The sequence below is a fragment of the Numenius arquata genome, chromosome 5 (genome assembly GCF_964106895.1).
Source record: "Numenius arquata chromosome 5, bNumArq3.hap1.1, whole genome shotgun sequence".
Taxonomy (NCBI): Eukaryota; Metazoa; Chordata; class Aves; order Charadriiformes; family Scolopacidae; genus Numenius; species Numenius arquata.
The window spans coordinates 59,668,871-59,686,870 of record NC_133580.1 but is presented as its reverse complement, the minus strand read 5'-3'; the positions used below and the strand labels follow the sequence as shown (position 1 = coordinate 59,686,870).

At 39.6% G+C, this 18,000-nt stretch overlaps 2 protein-coding genes across 2 annotated transcripts in view; one reads left to right on the top strand and one right to left on the bottom strand.

The window, feature by feature from the left end:
* Window positions 1–1,072, top strand: part of CLNK (cytokine dependent hematopoietic cell linker) — a 31,055-nt gene extending 29,983 nt beyond the window's left edge. The window contains exon 15 of the mRNA XM_074148158.1: window positions 443–1,072. Coding sequence (XP_074004259.1) covers window positions 443–589 — 147 coding nt within the window. The 3' untranslated portion in view covers window positions 590–1,072. The remainder of the gene's footprint in view (window positions 1–442) is intronic.
* Window positions 1,073–4,339: 3,267 nt separating this feature from the next.
* ZNF518B (zinc finger protein 518B) lies at window positions 4,340–14,623 on the bottom strand. The gene is made up of 2 exons (XM_074148038.1): window positions 14,578–14,623; window positions 4,340–7,750 (listed from the first exon to the last, which is right to left on the bottom strand). The coding sequence occupies exon 2, from the start codon at window positions 7,544–7,546 to the stop codon at window positions 4,340–4,342; it is 3,207 nt and encodes a 1,068-aa protein (XP_074004139.1). The 5' UTR covers window positions 7,547–7,750; window positions 14,578–14,623.
* Window positions 14,624–18,000: the final 3,377 nt, after the last annotated feature.

The following is an 18,000-nucleotide window of genomic DNA, read 5'->3' as shown; positions in this document are numbered from 1 at the left end:
CAACTTCCTCAGTAAACAGAATGGGAAAATAAAAGGTACATTTAAGAAGGTGCAAAGAAACTTGCAGTGAAAAGTATCATCCACTACTAATTAAGCGTAACTTCTGACAGGGTAAAGTTAGTAATAATTTACAGTTGCTTCGTCTTCTCAAAATCTATCATGACATCTGGCATCGCAACCTTTTACAGGTGACACTGCATTCTCAGGGCTTAGACATCTTAGCCAGCTGCTTTCTCCTACACAAGACAGAGACACACAAAGGAAATAAGAGGATTAAAATCTGGTGCTTTTCCTTTATGATTGCTTCCATCTAATCTAATCATAATTCTATGCAAAATATTACCTATTTCTAGTACCATTTGCAAGTCTTTTAATGTTATAGATAAAACCATATAGCAATTTCACCTTCAGTCACTGATTACAGCTTTTCTTTTTCCCCCAGAAATTTAATTCTGTGAAAGAGATCATTGACTTCTACAAATATGTTCCCATCACACTCATTGACGGAAAGGATAAATCAGGAATCCAGAGAGAACAATGCTACCTTACATATCCATTCAAGTCGCACAAAAGATGCTTTCTGCCTTAATAACGTCACTGATGTGTTTGTACAGATGTAAATAGAACAATTATTTAAATGTCTCAAAAAATCACATTTGCCTTTGAGTGAGGAGCTCCCCGTAATACTATGAAGTCTAAATGCCCCACTAAAAGCCTTCTCTCCAACTGAGGATACAGATCTACTCCATTTTTGGATTCTTGTAATTTGTTTTTAACTTTGAGAATACAGGTAAAGTATATGCCATTGGATTAATTCACAGAAAAGTGACTGAGAGAGACTGACTCTTGGTATCTTGACAATGATTGAGCAACTTGCTTATCTTGCACTCTACCTTCTAACACAAGACAAAACCCAAACTTAGTCTTGCTTACCTAAATGTCGCTGAAGCTCTTAGTAGCAAAACCTAATAAAGCATACTACAATCACAGAAAAAATACTCTTATTTTTAAAAATACACATGAAATGCTATTTATCTGAGTACTCACTACTTAACAATTTCCTCTGGTGTGCATATGTGTCTGCACAGTAACAAGTTGCGCTCAGCAGGCACTGACGTCAGTGGGTATCAGTCTATGCTCATAAGTATTGGAGATTATAAGGCTAGCTTTAATTACATAAATTCTATTACTTAAATAACACTTATTCTTTAGCTTACGTAGCAGATACTTGTATTCCATATCTGAGCCTTCAAACACGCACATAGTAAGACCATTATACAAACAGTCCCTTTGAATTCAACCCATGTGCAAATATAGAGACAAAAATCATCAGTAGGAATAGCAGACGTGCTTCAAACTCAGCAAGAAAATATGTTCAAATAAGTATCAAAGACAACAAGAAGGTGGTATTTTTCAAGCAAACAACAGTAATATTTATTCATATAATTTGAGTTTTGGAAGGCTTAACTAAATTCATTATAAATAGGAAAGGCAAACTTCAGTATTTTTCTGCAAAGCATCCATAATCTTCCTTTCTAAGCACACTCACAAGTTTGACTTGGTAACTGGAATATAGCAAGGAAGAAACCTCAGTTACTTTATCCTTACAGAACAGGAACAAGAATAATAAAAACATTCAAGCCCAAAATATGATATTCCAACCCAATTTATGGTATAGTATGTACTAGCACAAACTAGCTCTAAAAAAATTTAGCAGTTGGCTGTTATTTTTCCTTGCAATCTTTTTATTTCTAAATGCTGCATCAAAATTGCAAGAGAACATTCATTATAATTATTTCTCTCAAACCACTGAGACTGTTAAACTTGAAGGAAATTATTCTGACATGACATTATCTAATAATAAAAATGAAAATTAACAAAACATAAGCTGCTGAGTTTGGCAGAGCTCATAAAAAGGAAGAGAGACATGATGTAATCTGCTTTAAGAGTTTCATAGCCACCATACAATTTAACTTACAAAAGGTTTTCATGTCAAAACAAAACAAATATTTTCTAAATTAAACCCATGAGAAAAAAACCCACAGTTTAACAACTTAGATAGTAGATTATGGTAGTGACATACAAAGCTTTGCATATGTTTACTCAAACAGTAAACTTGCTTACAAAAGACAAGCATTACTAGTATGCTCAAACCACTGAAGAGTTTATAAAGCTGAGCGGCAACACTTCCCCCATTCCCCCCCCCAGTACAGCTTTCATGAGGAATGTTCTAATTTTGCCAGTGACAACTCTTACCAAGCAAATTCAAAACTATTTATTTAGTAGCTTCTACAGAAGCAAAATTAACTCAAACGGTAACCTGGACTGAAGGAGTTAAAACAAAGGAGGAATTTTAACCTTTTTCTTTTCTTATGTTAATGATTTCAGTATTTATTATATGTGAAATGCCATAATTTCAACGGAAGCTGTTTTCACGATCCAAAACGCAAATAGTACTGTTAGATTTGGCATCAAAGTATATGAAGTGAAAAAAACCCTCTAGTGTACCCATCTAAAAAAATATAATTCCATTTGGATACAAAATGAGAACTGTCTTTTCATTATTACTGACAAAACAGACAAAAGGAAGTTTGTTCTGTGAAATATATTAGTCAGATACAAATGATAGAAAAATTCTCCATGTGTACATGACAAAAAAGATCTGACTTAAAGCACCAACTATCTGAAGGATTTTAACACTGTATTGCAAAATGATGGGAAAGCAATGTTGTAACTTGCTTTGAAAATAAGCCTCAGTCAGATGTAGTTTTAAAATATTTACATTTCAATGCAGATACGCTACATACCTTATCAAAACAACGTATAATCTGCTGGAGTATATTAAAAAAATATATTCCCAGCTTAAACTGTTTACAAAATTGCACCAACAGTGAAAAGCATTAGGAATTAACAGGTTTTCCAAGAGGAGCCCCAGCTCAAACACAGAACACACATCCAGCATTAGAGTCAGTATTGACTTTCGTATCTGTAAAAATGTAAGTTATTTTAACTGCAAATATGTGCTTCAATATAGTTCACTCTGTATGATTTTAAAATGATTTAAAATTCACAAGATGAAGAAAAACATTTATTGTTCACATACAGAAACATTAGACTTCAGTTTCATCCATCCCTCCTCTTCACTAAAAACTTGAAATTTGGCCCTGAATTAAGAAAGTGTTTAAGCATCGTTTACACTTCACTGAAGTCAGCAGATATACGTTAGATCTACATATGTAACTAGGCACATGCTTGTATGAATTGAGGCCTACAAAAAATATATTCTAACAACCTCTAAATTCTTAATATTAAGAAGGATGAAAGATTGCATTGAAAACCTGGTTCAACACTGTCAATGTAAAAGCTGTGCAACACGGTTTTTCATTTTGAAAAGTCTTCATCTTCAGCGAGTTCCTCATGTAAATAGGCATTAACTCACCAACTAGAGTTCTAACCAAATGCCCTATTCTGCAAATGTGTTTCTATCAGGCCACACACACATGGTGGTAGAGGGTTTATGTCTGATCATTACTGCCTTTGATTTCAGAACAGCCTTGAGACCATACAGAGAAAAGTGCTCTCCTACCTGTCCAAGCCTGATGATATCTCTGGCTTTGCCTGCTCAGGACAAAGCTGACAGCGTTCTGCTCTCTCAGATCTACGCAATACAGGCTAGGTAAAGACTAAGACTAAATAAACAAAATTAAACTTTTTAGTGCCATCTGACCTAGTGGAAGTAACTCTGATCCCATAGATTCATTTACAACCTTGTATCTCCTCTGAAGCCCGCAGAAATGCTTGTGTTTCACAGAAACGAGTACCTGCATTTCAGTTTTACTTTTTATGCATGGTGCTTCATTTACCAGTAAAATCTATGATACACATTTGCTGCCCAGAGGATCAAAGGTGTTTTTCAGTACACGTATGCTCAATCTCTGAAACATCATGCTGTAATAAAGCAAACTAAACCCTGTTAAATTTACAAATATCTCATCTTCTAAGATTTTAATCCCTACAGACCTAGCACAAACCAGTTACAGCACAGTATCCTAGCACACAGAATGGTAACTAGAAAGATGTTTGCATAGCAAATCTTTTTCAAATTTCTCCTACGAAACAGATGAAGTTGACCTCCAAAACAAATTTCAAATATGAGAGTGCAAAGCAGTGCTCAACCCTCACTACTGACTTCTCTGTATCTAACCCTGCTCTCCTCTCCCACTTTGCTAACAGTAGAGACCTTTTGGCAAAATAAAGCAGTTATTTCAATCTTCCTTTCCAGGCAAGTTAGTAATACTCATTAAGAGGAGAACCCCCCCTCCACCTCCCAGTCTCTCACTTAATGCTTTTTTGCTGGAAGAGAAAGAACATCCCAACCCTTGGTTGCCTCTATCAAGTGCCTCTGCCCATGACTTATCCATTCTTCTTGGTCCACATATACTCTTCCACAAAACCAACACTTAAACATACAGTGAAGTGTTTCAGCTGGCGAAGATTCCACTACCTGGTAGTTGTTTTTATGGGTCTTTTTCAGTTTCATTTTTAGCATATTCTGCTTTTTTGTTTGATTTCCTGTCTCAGCATTCTGAAGAGTAAGACGCTTTCGATAGCGTTTGACACCAAGAAAACTACTTGTCCTTTCTGACAGAACCACTTTCAGGACTTGACCTTTATACTTGTTGATAGTCTTCATGACATTAATTATCTCTGGCGAGTCAACGTCAGGATGGTTTAGTACCACAACTGGCTGGTTGCGACGAGGACATTTTATCAGCTGATCCATTCTCAGAGGGACAAGTCGAAGACGTCTTGCTGTCAACAGATACATCGTGTCAGAACCTGAACTGGTTTCCGACTGAGTTCTTGCTTTCCTCTTAGGAAGCTCCCTGCAGCCTGCTTGTTTCGCCTTATTTTTAGGACCTAGTTGACTTTTCGAATAGTGTTTGCTTTGCCTACTTGCATCAGTTTGTTTGCTATTATTTTTAACACTTGCCTCTCGCTTTGGTCTTTGCCTGAGTGTTATACTTCGGGACTGAGCATTTGGTTCACTCTGATTAGGCAAACATGGCAAATCACTGCTACGTGTCTCAGAAACACTGACAGGAACCGGTCGAGGCAGAAACATTTCATTGCAATACACAGAAGGAGCTGATGTTTCACTGCTGTTTTCCATTCCGTTTGAGTTTTGACTGCTAGTAGCATTCAGCACTCTCAGCATTGTCCCTTTGGGGATAAACACTGGAGTAGCGACATGGGAATTTTTAGTTACCCTGCTTTTAGATGTTCTAGCAAATGTAAGCAACTGATCTTTACTGTGTTCTTCATTACTAATTACACTGCTTCCACCGTGCACTTGAGGCAAAGACTGTTCCAGCTCAGTGGCAGGAACAACTCTGTCACAGCTGGCTGAATTTTCTTGAGGAAAAAATACCTTTTTACTAGAAGCTTGACATCTCAAAGGCACGGATTTCATGTTAGGTTCAGCAGCAGACATGAGCTGAGCGATCTTTCTACACAGGATTGTTGCTGACTTCTTATTGCATGTTGTGTCATCCCATCTGATACCCTCTGGAACGTTTTCAGACCCAGAGCTAAGAGAAAATACAGACGAAATAACAGGTCCCTCGAAAGTGTTGTCCTTGTTTTCTACCTTCTGTAGTTCTAATGATTCCAGAAGATTGTTCTTTTGACTTACAGCAGTCTTTACTTTGCTAAAGCCAGAAGTCATGTCCTCACAAAGTGGAGTTTTAGTGACATGAAAGTTTTTTCCTGCTTCAGAAAGTGTAACAGATTTTTTATCAAAACCCTTACCAGCTAAATGTGTTTCTGTAGAGCTGACTGCCAGACTCCTACATTCTTTGTCATCCCTATGTAGAGGCAATGCATCCTTTTGTTTAAGGACTGCAGAAGAGGAGAAATTTTTGCCCTCCTGAGCAGCCTCTACTGAAACATTCTTGGAACTTTTATCTTCAGAAACAGCAGCATATTTTGGAGGGGGTATATCCACAGCTTCTTCATAGCAATACAAGTCGTAATGTAAGTTTTTTCCATCTACTTCCCATCTTGAGGATTTAAGATCACTTTTTTTTTCAGTACTATTTATCACCAGAGATGGAGAACAAAGTTCTATAACACCTGAATGGACATCAATACCCTTCACCAAATGAAAGCATAATTTTGACGCATCTTCCCTCTGTATTGGTACAGAGTTAGAGTCTGCGAGTTGGGAATCATAAAAACAAAGACATTCAGAATTCTTGTCATACGTACTATCCAAATTAAGCTGGTTACTAACACTGGATAATTTGTCTACATTCACTTCCATGGTTAGTAACTCATTTTGAGACACAGAAGATGTTTTCTTTCCTTCTGCCGATTGTTCTATACCTTGATTCTCATGGTCCTCTTCAGCACCATTCACAGGTTTGTAAGTTGCTTCTTTCATAGGAATTAGTTTAAGAACCAGCTGTTGTGCTCCATTCACTATTTTAATCTCTACTATCTGAGCTAAACAGTTAGAAGGAACTACAAGTTCAGACGGTGCAATTACTGTTAAAGGCATCCCAGGTTGTAAAGGCTCTGTTTTTGGAGAATAAACCTCAACTTCCACACTTTGATTCTCACACACGCTTATTTCAGATGGCTCCAATACTGTTTTATCCTGGGCTGACGCTGTGTTTATGCTACATTCTACATCACGAGACGAAGAGACTGTTTTAGTTGCTTTACCTGGAATGTCGCAAACCATATTTGAAGATGAATTTGAAACTTCATTCTGAAAAGGAATTTTATCATATTTGTGCTTTTCAAATAAAGTGCTCCGACTCAGCTTCTTTTGCTTGTGGTTTATAATAGTATTTGACAGCCGTTTTGTGGGTGTTTCGTGTACTCTTCTCGTATGTTTTACTATATAGTCATGTCTAACAGCACCATAATCACAGTATTCACACTGATATGGAAAAGTTCCAGTGTGTTTCACCAAATGTCTCTGGAATTCTCCTTTGGTGTAGGATACATTACTACAGTAAGAACAAACAAATTTAATTTCTTCATGTTGACCTACATGCTTTTTATACTGTAAAGGATCCTTTGTTGAAAATCTGCATTTATCACAGTAGTATTTACCTGGCAGAAAGTTTTTAACTTTAAATGTTTCCTGGGTTTTACTTGGGGATTTTTTTTCAAGTTTTTCAAAGTCTACACCATTGGCACCCTCGGGAACAAAATGGAAAGCTGGTGGTGTAATATGACTGCACTTCTTACAGATGAAATTTTTGTCTTCAGTCCACCCAAGTTTCTTATGCTTTTCTATATCTTGCATTGAAATTTTCTGAACATTTCTGCATTTTATACAGCTTATCAGTGACAACTTATTGTTCTCAGCCTCAGTGCCTTGGTAACAGCAGTTTTGGTCATCATCCCCTTTTGATGGATTTGTTTTATCCTCAGAAGATTGCTTTGGGGACGTAGTTAAGGAATTATTTTTATCATTAACTTGTCCAGGGTACAATCTTGGTAAAATTTCCCTCATTTTTTTCAACTGCATTTCAGAAGACGTGACTTTGCACCAGTTTTGTCAAACACAGCAGCAACAGAATGTTTTCTTGATATTAGTCTTGTGTATGCTGCTTATCAATCAATCATTCAGGTCACCAATCTGCAGAATACACACTTTGGAGGAAATGGTGCTCAAGGAACTGCATCCATATTATATTCCACGTTCTTAATTTTATTCAATCAACTTGCAGCACTAAGGAATAAAAAACAGAAGATTAAGTCAGTTACTATTCACCGATAGCTGAAATACAACAAACTAGTAATTGAACTACTAGTGGACTACAGCTGAATTACAGAGTGCAAGTCTACTGTTAATATACCACTGATTGTATTCTGCACATACAACCATTAACTCTAAGCAAAACATACCAAATCAAATAATTCTTTGGCGTTGGCTCTTATTCAAAATGTTCATAAATTCTTAAAAATTATCTGCTATGCATCAAAACCCAAAGAGTTCATGCTATTTCTTCCATGTCATGAAAAATTTTACATTTAAGAAATGAATCTATAAGCCTAACAAGGAAGACACTTGGTAACAGAACCGAGCAGCAGAATATGATTTCAGTTCATATACAGCCCTTAACTCAGGAAAAGATATTATGAAACACTACAGGTGACAGTTGTTTGTGAATCCTAGCAGGAAAAAGGAGAGCGACTACAATGGTTACTAGAAACACACAACTGCAAGTTTGTTTTTAAATAAAGGAATTTTTAAGTTAGCATGGCTATTCCTAAAGTACAGAAGGAAGTTCTTTTCTAATCAGTGCCAATGTTTCAGATCCAAACAGCCTTGATGCTAATTCATAACAAGATGTGGTTTATACTTCACATGTTCTAAAAGTAATGAAGTCAAAACAATCTGCGGCTGCAAAATTAATTACTTTCACTTCTATTAATAGCACAGTGTAATCACTTCTATGTATGTGGACAAGCATATAAATAATTCACTCCATCCTCATGATACATAATGTGTCAATCAAGCAAAATAAGCAATGCCATGGAAGGCAGAAGGAGAACAGTAGTATCAGTGTAAAACCACCACATTAACTTGTATAGTATATTTGGCCCCACAGGTTCCAGCACTCTCACTGCCTATTTTCTGTATTTAACATGAACAAGATCTCAGCCTTCAAGCTTTTGCCAAGACTATGAGACCACTGTTATTTGGAAAATCAAAAACTAAATTAGCCTTTTGAGACATACATAAAACAAAGTCCAGAGCTAACAGTAACCAGTATTATCAACTCAACATCTTTTTTATTTAAACACTCTCATTTATACTGTTGCACAGATCTACATTCACATATAGACCCTATTTCATTAGGTTATTTCTAAATTCCTTCACATTTCAATACATTATACAGAAGGGTTCTACTTCTGTAGCTCCTGAAATCCAGCTCCTGTCCAAGTCTACCTACAGAGAGCAGGGTCTGATTTGGACTCCAAAAGCACCTAAGTAGCATCCTATTACAATAACCCTACATGAATGAGGGAAAACTTTACACTATGGTACACCTCCACATTGGCTTGACAGAAGTAAGCACCTGATCCAGAAAGTTATTCTTGCTTCTCCCTGTGCTCCATCTGCCAACATCCCTGACTGCTATAGGAATGCTGCCTTAAAGATGGGGCTCTGCAATGAGCAAGTGTACCAACGTAACATCAAACAACAGTAAAAACAAGTTAGAAAACTGGTTAGGGACAACATAATGGGCTTTTCACTCTTTAGCAGATGGGTGCCTGCGCACCTGTAAAACTCATTAGAAGGCAGCTCTTAGGCATGTACAGCTGTCTGCATTGCAATGGGATGAGATTACTATGTTAAAAACCTTCACATCCCAATGTGAAAAACAATCAATGGCAGCCTCCCAGGAAGAAGGAAAGTATATATGACTACTGTATCATAATCTGAAGATTTTTTTTTTAAGCAATTCTAATGTTGGTAACATTATGCTCTCTATTATCCAGATTCTAAAGAGGAAAGAAAAACAAAAGCTTCTGGTAGTATCAGATGGACAATTCTTCCCCTGCCAACATCACTTCTTAGGCTTAAGACATTTGTGCTGATGCACAACTGTGATGCTAGGCCTATGTTCAGGAGATCCACTGGTTTATTTCATGAGAAAGACAGTAAGAATTCTTGATAAGATCAAGATCCAGACCAAAGATGCTTTGAAGATTTCTATGCAGCTTTAAGAAAGAACAAAAATTGGATCGGAAATGAAAGGGTGAAGTTAGATCAATATTTGCCTTTTTTTTCTGTTAACAGCTATCCATCGATACTGAAACTGCCCTCCATATGAACTGACCAAAAGATAAGCATAAAGCACTTTATGCCATCAACATCCTTGGCCACAAAAAAAAAAAAAAAAAAAAAAAAAAACCACCACCACAAAAAAAACACCACCAAACACACACAGTATTAAAAACACGGAGTTTTTCTTAGATGTTTTTAAATACTGCGAACTTCACCTTATAGGACAACATGAGAAAGGATCCACCACCTTTAAAGAGCAATAAAGAAACACTGTCAAACATTTTAAGAACACTCCAATTTACCAGACAGATCTGGACTACTCAGTCCAAGAGGACACTAAAAACATTTAAAAGAGGTAATTCAAAGAACAGTGTAGTAATCATTCTAAACTTTCCTAAATAAAACAGCTTTATATATGAAAGTGAAAACAAATAGGTATATAATTCCCAAACCAAGCTTTCATTCAGACCTGTGACAAATACCACGTTGCTAGAATCCAGGTTTTGAATGCTGTTGGAGCTACTGCACCTACATAACAGCTGTGCAGTGGGTTGATCCCAGTCAGCAGCCAAGCAGCAACGCAGCCACCCACCGGCTCCCCACCCCTCCCTCCCTGAGTAGGAAGAGAAGTGAACTGGAGAAAAAGAGGAGAAAGCTTATGGGTTGGGACAAAGGCAGTTTAATAGGTGAAGGAAAGACACAGGGAGGTGGTGCAAAGGAAATCCCTCACCACCTTCCACAAGCAGGCCAATGCCCAGCCAGTCTCCAAGCAACAGCCACCTTAGAAGCCAACCCCCCTCCCCCTTCCTCTACTTCCAGTTTTCATTTGCTGAGCATGACATTATATGGTATGGACTATCCCCCTGGCCAAATGTGGTCAGCTCTCCCAGCGCTACGTCCTCCCAGTCTCTTGCCCACCCCATGCCTACTCACTGTAGCAGAGGTAGGAGGGGGGAGAAAATCCTGGCATTGTGCAAATGCTGTTCAGCAACAGGCAAAACACAGTGTTATCAACACTGTTTTAGCCACAGATCCACAACACTATACAGGCTGCTATGAAAAAATTTAACTCCATCACAGCCAAACCCAGTACAATGTGAAAAAGAACTGAATAACAGGTTGATGCTGAAGTGACATCGCTGTTGCCTCCCTAGTTATTCACCAATCTTTCCCAAACATCGATTAGTTAATAAGACACATTTTAATGCAAATAGATCCATTTTATCATTATCCTGGATAAAACAAGCCCAAAAATACATTCTAATTTCATTCTTATATTGAAAAACAACTATTTGTTTTTTCTGGTTACTTCAGAAAAATGAGATCATCAATGTACACAGACAGGTAGTGTGATCCTGCATCCATTCACCCCGTACCAATGCAGGGAGTGGGGAAGAGAGGGTGGCGAATGGAATTAATTCCCCTGAAGATTTGTTTTGGTATTTAAAGGGTTAGCAGAGGCATGCTTCAAAAGATTGAGTTAGAAGACACATACATGATTTTTCAAGTTATGAGTGCAGAGCACAGAAACCAATCCAAAGATATCATTAAAGGAAGACCCAAAAGTCTATATGGAATCTGAATGGCAAACACAAGAACAAGATAGATGAAGAATGGAGTAAGAGATACTAGGAGTGTTAAAATCAATTCCAGTCACTGTCTTGACAGGAATGGATTCAGAAAAAGCTTGTAAAAATACTCCTAAATACAATAAGGTACCTGAATTACGAAAAATTAAAAAAATTTAGAGGTCCTGGTTTTGAAAAAAATTGGAAGCAAAAAACTTAGGAGGTACATGGAAAAAGGACAACAGAAGGAATATAAACCAAACTTTCTCATGTACTCCTTCTACCAAACACCCGCAATACAGTGACATTAAAAAGTCAGGCACTTAATAAAAGCAAATAGTCCCACCTTTCACACAACACTGGTGTATCTGGAATGTTGCTGCTCAAGACAAAGCGATCAATAGATCCGCAGGAGTCAAAACGCATTCTAAACAGTGGCTATCTCATGTACGTAAATAGGTTAGAACACAAAGATCAACTAAAACCAAGAAAAATAGGAAGACATCTTCTGCAGCCTATGCTAAATTCATCAATAGAAGATTTTCTGCACTGCAGTAGACTACAAACCACTAATGTGGCCACACTCAGAGAGGAATTGCCAGTGTCTACCCCTGAAATTTCCATTTACTTCAAATACATTAATACGTTGTTTATCACTTCAAAGAAAAATATTTCATTTTCCAGTGTTTTAGTTCCTTTTTTTATCTCAATTCTGCTAACAATGAAACGGGTGGGCTGAGCAGCATGCATTCTTCATATGTGATCAAATAAATAAGATCAGCAAAGATTCAGCACAGCACACACCTCACACACCAAGTTCACAGAATGCATCCAACAATCAAGGCCCACGTTGGTATATAAATTATCTCCTAAGAGAAAGACGTTTAAACAGAACTGGAAGACACTATCAGGAAGATGCAGTGTGTACAATTTGAGTCTCTGTAAAAAACTTAAATCTCTGTATAAGTTTAAAATTATCTTGTCTGTATCTTACAATTATGTATATGTCACATACTACCCATTTAACGTCAACTGACTCTCTCTGTTAAGCAAAGCTAACTGTTTTTACTGACCCAACTACACAGACACCAATTATCAATCACTGATTTTAGGCCCAATGACTGGGAGAGATCCAAAGTGCTTCACTCAAGTGTAACATATTGTATGAATTAAAAGAATGGATTTCGCATTAAAAACAAACAAGTTAAATACAACAAAGAAGTTTTACCTAAAATTGTTTCTTCTTAAAAAGATGCTTTGTTTTACAATAACAGCTAATCACACAGTCATAACACTTTTTGCATCTGAAATTCACACACAAGTTTTTCCATCAAAATGAATAAAGAATGACAATGCAGAGAATTAAGAAGAGCAAGGAACATGCATCAGGTTTTTAGAGCTCACTTTTATTATAAAATACAGTTATTTCACTCTACAGAAAAAAACTACTTACATTCAAGATTTTTAATACTGTATTATAAAGTTATGCAAAATACCGATTAAAAGTAAATCACTATTTTTCAAATGCACAAGTGAAAAAACATCCAGTTGTTTGGCATTTATTGGCATTGTATAAAGGCAGGTATATACATGTATGTACTACACAGTACTCTACTGAAATGGAGGTCTGCTTCTCTGTGGCTCTAGGACTGAGGCCTAGCTTTATTTGTGCCTGAAAGACACATTTCTGGCATATCCACTCAATTGCTTGGTGGTCTTCTTCCAATAAGCTAACCAACACACTCTCAAATAACTACTACATCAAAAGCAGTGTTTTAGAGAGTACTGAGAGATGTTTATACAGTTGTTTATCATTACATGTATGAACAACTTTTAAATTCATGCTGCACATTTCAGCATTTCACAAAAAAAAAAAAAAAAAATCCATCTGTAGATCCAAAGCACACTGACTAGGATTTAGCACTACCTTACTCTAAGCTTTACGGCCTGCAAGCAACAAAGCAATGAAGTATGGCACAAAAGAAAATGGGAGAGGAGGGGGGAGAGTCCCATTAAAAGTACATATTCCCCTCTGTCCAGTTCTAAAAACACTCATGTAGATGCTAAAACGCATTTCTACAGATTTAATTCCTGCTAAAATTAGCCGCACACAGAAGTATTTGTAAGAAAAGGACCTTAACTAACCTTTTACTGTAGTAACAATGCAGAAGAGGATGCTAGCAAAATCCTGTGGAATACTACTAGTTGTCTTAATACTAAACCAGACTTTTTTATTAAACGTATATTTGGGGACACTTAAACTACATCTGTGATAACATTAGATTATTCAGATCATTTATTTCGAAGAAATCCAAGTCATTTTATACATCTAAATTATCTTGAGTGTCCAGTGTAGTACTTTTTTATGATGACTTCTCTTGCAAGAAAATTTAATGTAGGATTTAATTAAGAGGATCTTATGCCCAAATAGAACTCTCTAAACAATAGTTGTCTAAAGAATACAATTTACATACAAAATACAGGATGTTCTATTTTGCTCAGCAATACACTTACTAACCCGAAAGCGTCTTTCTTCTTCAGGAAGAAGACCAAGACGACAAACGTGGACAACAGCTTTGCAGTCCAGTCGAGTCCAAAGCAGCCTGATGGCGTCCACAAGCCAGCAGCACCCGCCAGCCAACACCAAAAAAATAATCCCATTTTCTTGGGCATCCAGCCCACCCGCGCTTAAGTGTTGCCGCCTCTCCGGGGAAAGGAGGCCTCTCTCGCTCAGGGCCCGTCTCCGGAGGCCGAGCCCCGTCGCTGCCCGGGCGAGTGGCGGACCCTCCGCAGGCCTCACAGACCTCCGCCCGCCGCCGCCGCCGTCACCACCACCGGAGAGGCGGCTCCGCCGCGCAGCGCCACCGCCGGCCGCCAGGGGGCAGCATCGCGCGGGCCGCCGGGCCACAGCCCGCGCTCGCCGCCAGCGGGACCCCCGGCCCCCCCGGGACGGGCGGGCTGGCAGGGCGGCGGCGGGCAGCCGGCAGCCACGGCGCTGGGCCGGCCGGCGCAGGCCGAGGGTTGGGGGGCGGGGGGCCTTACCTGGCTCAGAGGAGGGAAAAAAGGGCTGCCTCCCTCAGGGGCAAACCCCGCCAGCAGCTCCCCTTCTCTCCAGGAGCACAAGAAAAGCGACGCCGACCCTCATCCTCCCCGGCTCGCGGCGCCCGCCCGCTCCAGCCTTGAAGTACTTACCCCGGCGAGGGCGAGCCCCCTGCCGCCACCGCCGCCGCCTCAGCACGGCCCCACCGCGGCGACGGAACTGACCTCAGCGGCCGCTGCGGCGCCGCGCCCCCCCATTGGCCGGCGCCGCGTCAACGCTCCCGCCGGCGGCGCCGTGTAGAGCTCTACTGAGGCGCCCCGCGCGCCGCCGCGCAGGCGCCGTGCGCGCCCCGGCCCGGCGGGGAGGGCATCGGGCCTGAGGTGACACCTCGAGGAGCCCCCGCACCCGTGTGGGGACCCGGCACCGCGCAGGCAAGGCGGTACGGGCCGTATGGGGAAGAGGCTGGGCCGGCGTTGAAGCACCTGCAAGATGGCAGGCGAGGGTATTGAAGAAGGTGTGCCGGCCGGAGGGTTGTTGCCTGCTGGCCATCCCTCAAGGGCTCCGACAAGACCACAGGCCGAAGGAGGAGCTGTTGATCCCTCTAATCTCTACATATCCCTCTAATCTATATATCTATAAATCTATATCTATAAATCTATATATCTATATAATCTATATCTACAGATCTCTCTAATAATCTCTCTACATTCCCCCTGATACCACCGGGCTGTATTAGTGTATGGTGCGGGCATCCATTTCACCAGGGATTGCTCAGTGAAGTAGCATGATGATGTAGTAGTTGCATATTTTCAGATGCTTCCTATAAAATCCAAATTTCTCTTTAAATAAATTGTTCTTAGTAAAATTTGAAGGGACAAAATAGGATTTTAATCACCAGCATCTTGCCCTCTAACAGTACCTTTAAAGTCACTGCAGTATCTAACCACGCCGCTTAAACAGAAAGCCATATTTAATATAGGGGCCAAAGTCTTTCCGATGTCGTCTTTAAAATGGAACTTTTTGGTACGTGACTTCAAAGTTAAACTCTTTTGCTGACTGTCCTGTTAGCATGGTTTCTGTGTGATAAGAGGAACCACAAGTAAGTTACATCTTGCAATCAATTCCGTATTGGAATGATTGGAATCAGGGCTTGACCTGCCCTTAACGGTTGTCTAGACGTGAACACGGATCTTCAGGGAATCTCAGATTTTGGGGTAAACTCTTCAGGTCACAAAAAAGGAAAGGCAAGGTGAAAGCTATCAGACAGGGAACTCTGGGAAAAAAAGAATCCTTTCAACTATTAATTTTTTAGTTACAAAATGAGATGTTGCCCTCAGAGCCTGTTACATCTTTTGATCAGCAGTGCAACAAAACACTGTTAATAGTGGAGTTTGGAACACTGTAGTTTATTGGACAGTCTTAAAATTTGTGAAGGTCTTCTGGCTGACAGAGCCTGTTGGGATTGCTAGAAGGCTTTTGACAAAGGCTGTCAAAGAAACTAAGCAGTAATGGCATACGACCAAAGTGTCTTGGAATGAATAACTGGCTAAAGATGGAGCGCAGGGGGTGGGAGTGGGTGTGCGGTACTTGTACAGAGGTCACAGGTGCACTGCTGTAGCGATCTGTGCTTGGCCCTGCTCAACATGCTCACAAGTGACTTGGAAAAGGAGCTGGGCACTCAAGTGACTGCCTTCTGGTGATTTCAAGCTTTTCAGTGACTTAAAAGCCCACTGAAGATCTGCAGAAGGGCCTTATGAGCCTGAATAACTAGGCAGTAAAATGGCAGATTACATTCTGGAGAGATAAAAGTGATGCACAGTGGGGAAGAAGATCCTAGCTTCAAATATAAAATGATGAGCTCCAAACTGACTAGTACTGTGCAGGAGCAAAATCTTGGAATTACCAATGCATTTCTGTGAAAACCTCACTTCAGTGCTTAATAGAGTTCAGAAATACAAGCTGTATGCTGGGATTTGAAAAGAAACAGAGAACAAAGCATCCTTGTGCTGCTCTGTAAATTCATGATTTGACCACATCTTGAAAGCTGTGTGTGGTTCCGAGTTCCCTCAGCTCAGGAAAGACAGAACAGTAGTGGAAAAGGTTCAGTGAAAGGTAAAAAGGGTGATCAAAGGTACTTTGCTCTCAGCTTTCACGTAAGGAACAACTAAGTAAGCTTCTGTCTGAAAAAAAAAAGATGACTTGATATAACAAAGGACTAAAAATCACGAGTGTGCATTGTAATGTAAACAGTTATAGGTGGGAATTGTGTATGTGGATCCCATGAAAGCCACCAGGGACAATTTGCACTTACTGACTTGTCTCAGCTGCTCTGCAGAGGTGATTGAGTGGTGTAATGAAAATTCATTTCCCTAACTATTATATCAATCAGTCTTTATAACATGAAAGTGTATGAACTTTGTTAATGTATATTAGCTCACATTATACACTGCAATGTAATGAGATAGTGGAATTTTACTGGAGACTTTGGTATTTGTTCATGCTTATGTAAAACCAACTAAAGGACAACCGGTCCCTGGAAATATGGGCTTTCTTGGAAGCTTAGAGCTGTCCACAAAGGATAAAGGATACCCACGGACAACCAAGATAAAGCCAGCATCCTAGCCCCTCTAGCACATCTTTGAAACCCTCCCAGTGTCATCTGGCATCATAGATAAGTAACTTGAGCAAGACCGACTCCAGGGACATCTGGATCAATAGACAAGCAGCAAGCATGCTGCAGAAATACAGTTGCTTTGCAAAGTTCTACTGTGATTAGTAATCAGTAGCGTGGGCCTTAGTAATTAGTCAAATTGTGTTGTACCTGAATGGCTGAAGGGTATAACAGCCCTGTGTAAAACCACATTCAGGGTGATCCAGTTTGGCTGGCATATCTCGGGTGCATGAATTTACCCTTGTAATTCCCTACTTTGTTTCCTAGCCTCTCGCCTTGGTCAGCACGGGCCAGTTGCAAATTTTTGTATCAGTGAGCTACACTTAGCGGATTGTTTCCTGCTAAACCAGAAAAATTGGAAAGATTCCTAAAATAAAAGATGATGTTTTGTAACACAAGTAATAATTCAAGAAATATTTTGCTAGTCAGAATGGCTTTTTCAGCTCATCTATCTGTATCTGAAACAGTCCAGAGCGCGGTAAATACACTTCATATCAGTAAATTGGAAGCAGTTATCTGATTCATAACACTGATTAAGCACTTTTACTTCTTTTCCTTAGATATGTGTAGCTAACTTGTTGGAAAGGTGATTGCCTGTAACAAATGCAAATAGATTATTCCATATTTAAATATGGCCAGACTAAACAATGTCGTCCAGAAGAGCCTGTGTTATGTAAAGCTTGAGAGTCAATTTGCATCTTCCTCAGTGTCTTTCAGCTACATAAATTCAGTCCCTTCCCTGCATTTTCTAACCTTGCCTCCAGAGCTACTCCATTTCCTTTCTCTGTCATGTGAATGTTGTCTTCGCAGAGATGAGTCAGACCCGATCAGATCGGATCATAGCTCTTCTTTCTTGCTTAGTCTCTAGCCCTGGACCTATTTAGACCAGAGAGGGAGTGATTCT